The sequence below is a fragment of the Prinia subflava genome, chromosome 2 (genome assembly GCF_021018805.1).
Source record: "Prinia subflava isolate CZ2003 ecotype Zambia chromosome 2, Cam_Psub_1.2, whole genome shotgun sequence".
NCBI classification, from domain to species: Eukaryota; Metazoa; Chordata; class Aves; order Passeriformes; family Cisticolidae; genus Prinia; species Prinia subflava.
In genome coordinates, this window is record NC_086248.1 from 1109453 (window position 1) to 1120420 (window position 10968).

The window sequence follows — 10968 nt, forward strand, 5'->3', positions numbered from 1 at the left end:
GCTCCTCCCCACATCAGGGCCGGCAAGGAAGGTGGTGCCAGACGATCGCACTGAGGGAGACTTTGGCCAAGGGTCCTGGCAGAGACAGGGAAAGGTGCAGGGAACAGTCTGGCTGTACTGGAGAGGGAGCTGGGACAGCTGGCACAGGTGAGGGTAGCAGGTGAGGGACCCTGCACCCTCCTGATACCCCAGCCCAGGCCTGAGGCCACCCACCCTTGCTGCACTGGGTCCTCTCCACTGCACCCATTTGAGGCACTGGGTCTCCCCCACTCACGCCAGGAGCTGCACTGGGACATTCCCCACCCAAATCCCCTCTCAGCCCAGCTGAACCCAGTCCCTGGTACTCAGCATTTGCAGCACACACTACCACAGACAAGCTCTGGCTCCTCTTGGGTTCCTCCCAAAGATCCCAAAAAAGGAACTAAGAGAGTTGTCTTCGATCCTACAGTCTCAAACAAGGCCAGATGTCAGATTTCATGGTCTTGTCTGATTTCTAAAGAGGGAGAGGTAAATGCATGTTTCACTAATGAGTACATTCATAGATCATATGGCTAATGATGCTTCAATAATGAGCTGATGCATTTATAATATGACTAACAGTACTTCCATAATTAGCAGATACATATAACATTTGGTTGGAAGGTTCATCTGCAGGTCAACTCTGGCTCAGGGCCTAATGTTCAGGCCTCAGGCAGGGCCTGTTTTTGAGGCCTAAGGAATTCACCAGTGGCACCCCTCTGTCCCCTGCCTGTCTGCAGCACACAGAGCTCGAGTCACCCCCAGCTGTGGCTCCCCTGAACACAAAGGAGACACAGAGCAGCACTGTCCAAATCAACTCCTTTATTAGCAGAGCCTGCAGGGGATGAGGCTGGAGCAGCCCTTCAGCCAGCTCTCCAGGAGGGCTTGGCCCTCGCATCGCCAGCGGGGTTGCAGCACCTGCACAGCAAAAGCCCCCACAGCTCCCTGGGGCAGAGTGAGCTGGTGCCACCTTCTCCAGAGCACGGCTCCGGTGCCACCAGCCTGCCTGGACAGCACCAGCACTGCCCCAGGGCTGCTGCAGAAGGTGCTGGCAGACAGGATTCTCCACATGGGGCATTCCAAAGGCTTTTGCTCAGCAGCAAGGCCAAGGGCAGGAGCAACTCCTGCAGGGGCTGAGGGCTGGAGGGAAGGGCAGCAGCCCCAGGCACCTGAGCAGGGGCAGCTGCCCTGGACAGAGACACAGCACCTCAGAGACAGGGAGTGAAAGCAGTGCCTGAGCCCTGGGGTGGTTGTGTCACTGCTTTCCTGACCCCAGAGGCACAACAGCTCCTGCTGGGAGAACGGCCTCTGTTGATCCAGGAGGCTGCAGTCAGGGAGGGAAGGATGACACCCAAAAGCCAAGCAGAACAGCTTGCAGCCAGCATGGAGCTGGCCTCAGGTCCCACAGCCCTTTCTCTGAGCAGGACACCTCCTTGCTGCAGGATAAACTGCCTTTGGGGCACTGTCCCTTCTTGTCTCACAGCAGCTGATGCAAGGGGTGCTTGGAGTGCTGTCTTTGCCCTTGCCCTGGCTCTTGGGCTCAGGCTTGGCCACAAAGCCGATCACCCCAAGGAGGGGGTTTGGTTTGGCTCTAGGACAAAGCAGAGGGAAATGTTTATAGCAAGAAGGCAAGAGGATTCTGGCTTTGTCATGAAGCGAGGGAGTTGCTGAGCAATGGCTGCAGTAATGTGCCTGATTTCACCAAATTTGGGAGCAATTGGATACCATTGTCTTCACTGGGCTTGAGAGCATCATCATTGGAACTGCATTTTGTGGAGAGTCTTAAAAAAAGTTCTTCTAAACTGCAAAGCTTTTGTGGTTCTTCCTTCCCATGGATGTGGCCTAATGCTTGTCCAGCTCGGACAGTGCTTCCTGCTTGGTGATTCTCTGCCACGCCTCAGGGATTTCTCCTCTTCCCTGAAATTTCTTGTTGTACAAAGCTTCCAGCTGTGTCCTGAAATGAGACACAAACCATTTCCAGTACGCCTGCATGGAGGAATCAGGAAGAATTTTCCAAGTGGAAAGAGGAGGTCCAGCATTACGGTACGTCTTGTAGGGGAACCATTTGCTATCATCAAAAGAGAAAATGCAGTCACTTGCAACAAGGCTGGAACAAATATCAATGATCAGGTGGTCTGTCCCACGCCACTTCCATCCCGTCACACCTTGTGGGCGATGGAAAATCACCTGATGGTCTCCATCATGTTCCTGCATGGTGTTTGTGCAGACTGAACCACAAAATGGACACTTTGCCCAGCACCCTGAAAAATGCTCTGCCAGGATGGTGTGAGGCTGCCTTGAAAACGAGCTCAGGTCAGCGTTAGGAAATTCTTTCTTGAGCCTGTCCCTCAGGTCATTCAGAGCTTTTGCCATGACACTGCTCAGGAACTCAATGTCTGTGACCTCCTGGTGCTCAAGGCCCTTCAGGTCACTTCTGGGCAAGCTGATCACCTCTGTCAGTTTCCTGCAAAACTCATCCAGCCAAAGAGAGACTTTGTCCTCTCTGTCTTGTCTGTCTTTGACAATTTGGGTTGATAAAGAAACTGCTGACAGGATGTTTCGATAGAGAAGATTAAGGGAAGAATCTAAAAATTTCTGCAGCCTCTTGCTCTCATCTAAACAGTAACTCTTCACTCGGGTCTCAATGTAACTCTGAAAAAACTCTTTTGGAAACTTAAGGTACTGCTTGAAATCCTCAAAATTTTCTTGTTCTGCCAGGTGTCTCAGTATGTAAACTTCCAGATTGGCTCTGTTGCCCTGGAAATCTGGGAATTTGCCCTGCATGTCCTCAGCAATGTCTTTAGCTGTCCTCTCATAGACCGCCAGATGAAGAGCTGGTTCAATCTTGTCACAAAGGAAAACAGCAAAAGTTGTGATGGAAGTGGCTCCTTGGCAGGAAATCTGGAAACATTGGAAGAAATCTTCTCTCTTGCTGCTCAGGTACACAACTGGGTCATTTGCCTTTTGGAATGCTTCGTGCATGGCTTTAAACCTTTCTGCTGCCATTTTGCACAGATACAGAGACAAATCTATGCTGTACTCTCTGTTAAAAGTACATTTTGCATTGCTGGGCACAGACTTTGCACCTTTTCTTACTTCATTGAGTATTTCATGAATAAAACTTCGACTGTAATCCCGCTTCTCCTGCTCCTTCTTATCAATGTTGGCCCTCACACTCTCTATGATGTTTTCTGTGATGTGCTGCAAGTTAATGACATCAGCATTGGAAATGCTCCTGGGATCTGAGATTAAGCCAAAATACTTTTTCTTTGTGATGTGTTTCTCTTTGTCAAAAGAAAATCCTCTCTCTTTGGGAAATGACCTGATCCGTGCATGGAAACCTGGCACCTTAAAGTGCTCGAGAAGGACGTCTTCAATATCTCTATCAATATCCACCCGTTCTGGAGGAGGAGCAGCACGGGAGACTTCGGCAATCCACTCGTTCCAGACAAGAGTAAAGTTGTCCTTTAGTTCTCCTTCACTGAGGCTCTTCCCTTTCAAAGTCACAGCCAGCTCCCTACTCCTTCTCAGGAGCTCATCTTCATATTCCAACTTCTTTGCATCCAGTTTCCTCTGCTCCTTCTGTAGCTCAATAAGAGTCTCACATTTCTTTTTTGTTTCAAGAAGAAGAGTCTCTTTTAGTTCTTTCAGCTTCAGCTCTGTGCTTAATTTCCACTGCACCAGTGTCTCATGGTCTTTGTCTTCCTTGAAATACTTTTCCACTTCTTTCTCAATGGCATCACTTGTCTCTTGCACCAGCCCTTCAAGATGTTCTCTGGGGATGTTCTGCAAGTCCCCATTCCGAATTTTGTTGTCCAGTCTCATCTGTACATCTAAGATGTGACTCCTCAGCCTCCAGGTCCACTGACTAAAGGCACTTTCCAGTTTCCTGTAGGCAGCAATCTCCAGGGAATTCTTGAAGCTGAAAACAAAGTTTTCATTCAGCAAAGCATTCCAGAGGTCACCAATACGAACTTTCAGGCTCGACAGCCTCAAAATGCTGCGCTGTGACTGCTCCTTGGCCGCCTGGAAGATTTTGCTCTTGAGTTGCTGGACATTCTGGCTGTAGGTGGGGTTGGGTGGTGCCATTGGGGGGTTTCCTTCCCACAGGTGAGCAAAGTAGTGAATGTGGGTGTTCACATCAAAGCCAATGACATCGCTGAAGGAGGAGATGTCACAGAATTCCTGCTGAGCAGCTACCATGGTCATTTCATCCAGCTTTTCCTGAAAACGCCTTCGTCCTTCCATATTCTTCTCCTTGGCAGTAATTTCTCCCACATTTTGGTGGACAAAGAGGCAGCTTGGGGAAAGATTGACTTTCTTCATCCTCAGGAAAGCCTGCACAGAGATCTGGAGAATGTCTTGCATTTCTGATGGATTTTCTCCAAAGATATTGATCACAGTCAAGTTGCCAACACCAATGACAAAGGTGGCCAGCTCGTTGTCATGGTTCAGGGACTGTTTATTGGCCACCTCAATAGCACGAAGTCCCTCTGTGTCAATCACAAGCACAAAATCAAAGCCCAGGTCTTGCTGCAGCTCCTCGCCCACTGGGATGAGCTGCATAAAGGCTCCGCGGGTGCATCTCCCCGCGCTGACGTTGAACTGCAGACCAAACATGGCATTCAGCAGGGTGGACTTGCCGCTGCTCTGGAGGCCGAGCACAGAGAGCACAAACACTCGTTTGTCCCCCAGCCTCTCAATTAAGCTGTCAAAGATTGCTTCCACCCAGCGCAAGGGCAGGTAAGAAGCATCCCCATCCATCAGCTCCACGGGATAACCCAAAACCATCAGCTTTGCTGCAGTCTCTGGCAGTTTGACAAAACTCTCAGTCGTTGTCTTCATTAATTGCAGAGCTTCATAAATTTGCCCTACCTCTCTCAGAAGGTTCTCCAGGCTGATGGATGAATCATTGATTTCATCAGAGAGGGCATCCAAGCGTCTCAGCAACTCAGCATTCACACTGTTTTTTTCCTGGCTTTTCTTTCTTGCCAGGATTTCAGACCATAACTCATGATAGTCTCTCCTGAGTTCTTCAACTCGACCGCGGGACAGGTCACTCATAAAGACCTTCATCCACTGCAGGAAGTATTTCTTAGTATCTGCTCGCTGGGTCTGGAGAAAGACAAGGAATGATTTCATCAGTGGATTGAGAGGGAAAGCTTTCTCCAGTTGCTCTATTCTTATTGCTTTCTTCTCGTTTTCAATTTGGCTGCGATGGTGCTCAATGCTCTTGTTCCTCTTCTCCTGCAAGCGAGTGAGTTCTTTGTCCTTTTTGCACCACTGGTTCCACAGTTTTCCTTGAAGTGGCAGCAGCTGGGATTTGATCTCAGACAGCTTCTCTTTCTTCAGAAGGTCCACCAGCTCCTTTGCCTTTGCTTTGGCTGTCACACACGCTGCCTGATCTGCATCCACTATGAATCCGTGCTGGCGAGCTTTGTCCACGCAGGTGTCCAGGCTGAAACGTGGATTAGACCCTCCTAGGAGATTCCCAATTGTCTTGGTCAGCTGTTCCATCAGTTCTGCTTCATTTCTGTTCTTCATCCCTATTGCTACAGTTTTGTTGGATCGTCCAGCCGCAACGTTCTCTTTTTCTGTGAGAAGACAAATCAAAGGCCTTTGTGACTGCAACAGGCCCTGCAGAAGTTCTTTGCCCCTGCTGTCCATGTCCTTTAAATCGGACACGAGAGCCACATTGACAGCAGATATCTCCTGCAGGAACTGCAGCTGTGCTCCGTGATCCCTGGCGTCTCCATGCAGGTTACAGAAAGCCACGCAGCACTCAAAGGTGTCCTCAGGACTTCCACGCGGGCAGTACCAGGCGATCTCCACCACCCCTTCCATCAGCAAACGCTCCCTGGTGCTGCCTCTGCAGTGGCGGTGGAAGAAAGTGTCGTGTTTGCGTCTGCTCAGCAGAGCATTCAGGAGCTGAGACTTGGAAGAGGAGGCCGAGCTGCCAATGCGGAAGAAGGACACGATGGGTGTCTGTGCCTGAAAGATGAGTTTGGTGTAACTCTTTGTTCCAGCCTGCTTTCCTGACTTCTCCACTTCTTTCCAGCTCCTTTTGATTTGGCTGAGGGTGTAGAGCGGGAACTCAATGCGTGAAGTGCACGGGTTGGGCACCAGCAGAGGCAGGGCCAGTTGGCAGAACGCCAGCTTGGTTGCAAGGGTCTGTCTCAGGAAGTCATCAGCGCAATGGAAAATGGCCATCTGCAGGTCCATGGGGTGCACATGGCCATCCGTGCCTCCAGGTTCAGTGGCTGCTTCCATCAGATTATCAAGAAAGTTTTCAAAGAAGTCTGACTGTTCATTCTCTTGTTCTCTAGTTTGTGGCACAGGTGCAAGGCCTGGGTTGCGGTCATTGCTGCAAGTCAGGTACCTCACCCCATAATCCAGGGTTAAAAGCTTTTTCAAAAAGTAAACTGGCAGTTCTGTGTCCTGGCTGGGCTGGCTGTCCTGCAGAGATGTCTTGTTGATGGTGTGGAAATCTCCCATCCCCATTTTTCTTGGATAGCGACTTTCGAGCCCAAGGCGCTTGAGCAACTGGAAGAACTCCTTGTTTATAGTAGCTTCATTTCCTTTGGATTGGCTGCTGTCTGACTTGGATTGGTACTGACTGGGGGGCTCAGGTGTTGCAAAAGTGTCTTCCAGGTCTCTCAGTATGTTCTGCATCCTCTCTTCATCCCATTTGTCATCCAAGCACCCACAGATCAAAGAATTCAAGTCCCGTTCCAGGCTCTCCCAGTCTTCATCTCCTCTGTGCTTTTGAAGGAGATTCTTTATGCCTGTGGACCACAAGCCTTTCATGTGATCTTCCATGAAAACTAAACGCTCCCTCTTCTGCTCAGGGGACAGCTCTTGACTTTCTGGTATCACAGTCAGACCTGTCAGCAAAATGAAGGCCTCAGCTCTGTTGGCATCTTGCTCCTTCAGGTTCACGTACTCCTCATGTGCCTCTTCCATTTCCTTGGCCATGTACTGAATTTCTGGGTGTCCAAGGAGGTGCTGGAAAGTGCTGCTTTCCACCTGGTACCCTGTGCTGGTCACAATCAAGAGCACCAACAGTTCCATCTCCTTCTGAGCCTGTTCCTGGAGGGATTGGAGTAAGGAATAAATGGCGAGGCTGCTGGTCATGGTGGCTTCTATCTTTGCTTCATGAACGGCAGAAGCAGAGCTTCCTGGTGCGTAGGTGACAGCATGGATGTGCTCCTTCATTTGCTGCAGGGTTTTGATGAGGTCTCCAACCTCTGAGACTTTGGGAGATCTGGGAAGAGATTGCTCAGTCTGGAAGATCCATTGCATAATGAAGGAAGCCTCAGGGAAGTCCTTGACAGAGTAGATATGAGGATCCAGGAGGCTTCTCAACATGACCTTGATACAGCTGGTGTTTTTCGGAGGTGACTCCTGGCAGCTCCGCATGGTGTTCACCAGGAAGTCCTGCAGAGCTTTGTGTGACAGGCACATGTTGATCCACACACTGGGGTTCCCGGTTTTTGCATTCAGATCATCTTTTAGCTCCATCAGCATGAGCAGCTTCCTTTCATCCACCGTCACCTCCCAGGTCTTCACAGTCTCCATGAAATCTCTGGCCTCTTGTGCTGCAATTTCTATTTCCTTCCCAAAAATGTTGCCTGGACTCTGATTGGTCAGCTCTTTGTACGCAGCCCTGAGGGCTCTGCTCATCTGACCGACAGACTTAAAATCCCCGCTGTGATTGTACACGATGACGTCCCACACTGGGATCAGCTCAAAGCCACGGTCGATAAGGCACCACGTTCTGTTATCGGACATGAGCCCTGTTTTCCACTGAGGAAGAGAATCTGTGTCTGGGGGGCCCCCTGTGTTGACCACATAGAGCTGAATTGCTGTATGGGAACTCTCTCTGGCTCTCCCCAGGACAGAAGCCTTTGAGCTGGATTTAGAAACATTCAGGGATCCCCCAACACTGACCCCAAAGCCACCCCAGCTGGCCCCGACAAAAACGTTCAGTGCTTCAGACGTTTGTCGCTTCACCTCTTCCCTGTGCTCGGCTCGGAATCCTTCTGTTGATGCCTTCCACCAGAATATCCCCCCAAAGTGGAGCGGACCCTGGTTTATGTGGGACCCAAACCTGCTGAAGAACCTCTCACACCTATTCAGCAGGAGCCCCTTGTCTTCCTGAGTGAAGCTCAAAAGCTGCTCCATGTCTTGCAGCTCCTTCAGAGCCGCATCCGAGAGGCGAAGCTGATGCCTTTGGAAGTAGCAGGATGCCAGAGGGATGTACTGGTACTTGGTGGTGCAAAAGTAGCTCTGCTCAGCGTGGGACTTGTGGGTGTCCTGTGATTGTGAGGACTTGCTGTAGTCTACACCTGCTCCCACATTAATCCCCCAGAATGAGGCTTTGACAGAAACACTCACACTGAAGCCCAGCTGCTCCATGGACTTGGTGAAAGTGGATTCTGCTGCAGAGGAGGAGAACTCCTTCCTCTCAAGCAGCGATCCTTGCTCTGGACCGGTGAGCTGGAATCCTTCAGGAACCCTGAGGAGCTGCTCTCGCTTTGCCAGCACATCTTCAGGTCTGCTGCTTCTGTAGATTCCCTGCAGGGCCAGTCCCCCCGATGCCCGCCTCAGCACCTCCGTGTCAGGGATGTTCTCCTTCCTGACTGCTGACAACTCCTGCTGCTCCAGCTGCTTCTGGATGCTCTCCAGCATATCTGCCAAGGGTTTCTTTGGTGGTGGCCAGAACTCTTTGGGAATCTCCATGGCTTGCCACAGAGTCTCTGCTTTCTCCCTCACAGCATCCTGGCTGTGGCTGTGGCTGTTGAGCATTTCTGTCAGATCATTCAGGGCTTGTTTGGCCACTTCTTGTCTTTGCTTTGTCTTCTCCAAATGTTCCTTCTGCACCTCTTTGGTGCTTGATTTGTCATTTGTTATTTTCAGGAGTTTCTGGAGTGCCTTTTTCTCCCAGGGGTGCCGTACCTCACACTCCAGCTTGAGATAGTCTTCATATTCCAGATGTTGCAGGGCTTCTCTGCTCTTGATTCCCAGGATCTGCATCATCTTGGGCAGCCAGTATCCAGTATCCAGTCCTTCCTTCTTTAATTCCTCTACCAGGAGTTGTGTCTTTTCTTTCCCCTCTTTTGTGTCCTGCTGCGAAGCCATTTCTGTGGAGGAAGAGAAGAGACTTTCCCTGAGGTGCTGTCAGAGGCCCCAGCCTCCTGGCAGAGGCTCTGCAGCAGCTGCAGCCCCGGGGGTTGCTCCCACCCGGCTGGAGGAGCCCAGCCTGGGATGGCACAAGAGCCAGGGTCTCCTTCCCAGCACTCTGGATGTGCCTGTTGCTTTCCTGTTTGCAGGATGAACCCTGAAGCTGAGTGCATATTCCAGAGATAGAACAGACATAAAGTGACACAAATATGGACACAGAGACAGACACAATTTTTGTCAAATATTAAAACAGAGGATATGTACTGTGTATTATAACATTAACTTTTGCAGAAGTAATTGTAGTTGTGTAATAATAACTGATGCCTTTATTTCTGTTACTGACAATAAAGAAATAGCTATTGTTGATTAATAGTGCTTATAAAAATGGCTAAAATGTCTGTATAAGATAATTTTTTAAAAAACCCAAACAGGCAAATAACACTGAACGAGCAAGACGGAATCTACCCCTGACCCTTTGGTTATCAATAACAGTCCAACCACAGACCAGGGGGCCTCATGAGGAAATGAAGTACAAAATCACATCTGCTGGTGGTCTCAAAATCACATCTGCATTGTGGCATGTACTGTAAGAAGATGAGGTCAAGGGTTGAACTAAGATAAAGAATTCCCAGAAAATGTAAACTCAGAGGAATCTTTGAATACCTATAATCTTCATGAATATGCATTCGTCCACTGCAATGAGAAAGTATATAAGAACAGTTTTTGTCGTGGTACAAATCCCCTGGGCCCCATCCACACAGGCCCAGGAGTGTCTAAAAATGTGAGGACTGAATTAAAACCTTCAAAGAAATTAAATACATAAATCCACACTGAAATGAGGTAGAAATGCAAGTTTAGCTTTAAATAAATAGAGAATATTTTAAGTGTCTTAAGCAAATAGGAGACTGAATTAGTCAGTAAGAAAAAGACCTAAAACCTAGTTTAAAGTTCAGTAGCTTTACCTTTTACCGAGTTAGCTAAGTTCTAGACTTAACGAAAACTATGTTTAGCAAGTAGCCTTGCTAAACATTCCTAGATGGAACAGGTAAAGATATACACGTAGAATTTATGTTAAAATCATTATTGCTTTCGCACATCAATCTTAGCTTAAGATAGGTCCAGCAAGACTGTAGAAAATTTGTGTGTGAACCTGATTGGCTAAAAATAGAATAAAATGCACTGCTTTGAGATGCTAGTACACTCACAGGACATGGATTACAGGTGCTGTCGCTGCTGCTGCTTCTACTGATAAGATGCTGCCGCTTCTGCTTGGGACTTAGGGACTCTGTGTTACAAGGCTTCCTTCATACTGGCACGGACTGTAACAACTTTGCCTTCAGGAGGCTGATTTTAGCCATGCAATAAAGAACTTCTACTTTTACAATTATACAGCTTTTAGTCTTCAATGAAGACAGACCAACATCTCGACATCAAATGGTGTCCCGCATTTTAGCAGGAAGAGAAGCCGGTCAAGAGTCTCCAGAGGATTAGAGGAAAACAGAATCCTTGGGATAAGAAAGTAATCCTGAAAGTAAGGATAAGCGAGACCCAAACTCCAGCTGAAAGAAAGCAGGCAATCAGATAGCTGGTCAGACTGAAGTAGGCTTGTGAAACCTCGCCTATGTTTCTGTCATAGGTGAGCTCTGGGGAAATCTAGAAATATGGGTAATAATATATCTAAAGAACAAAAATCTATGAGAATTTAAGATCTTTGCTGATATCTAATGGGTATGAAGTCCTGTTGGGGGTTAGATTTGCCTCTTTTTC

General features: G+C 48.7%; 1 protein-coding gene across 1 annotated transcript; it reads right to left on the reverse strand.

The window, feature by feature from the left end:
• Window positions 1-473: 473 nt before the first annotated feature.
• On the reverse strand, window positions 474-9159 carry LOC134564153 (interferon-induced very large GTPase 1-like). Its single transcript, XM_063422827.1, has one exon. It carries the CDS (start codon window positions 9157-9159, stop codon window positions 1861-1863), a length of 7299 nt encoding a protein of 2432 aa, XP_063278897.1. The 3' UTR covers window positions 474-1860.
• Window positions 9160-10968: the final 1809 nt, after the last annotated feature.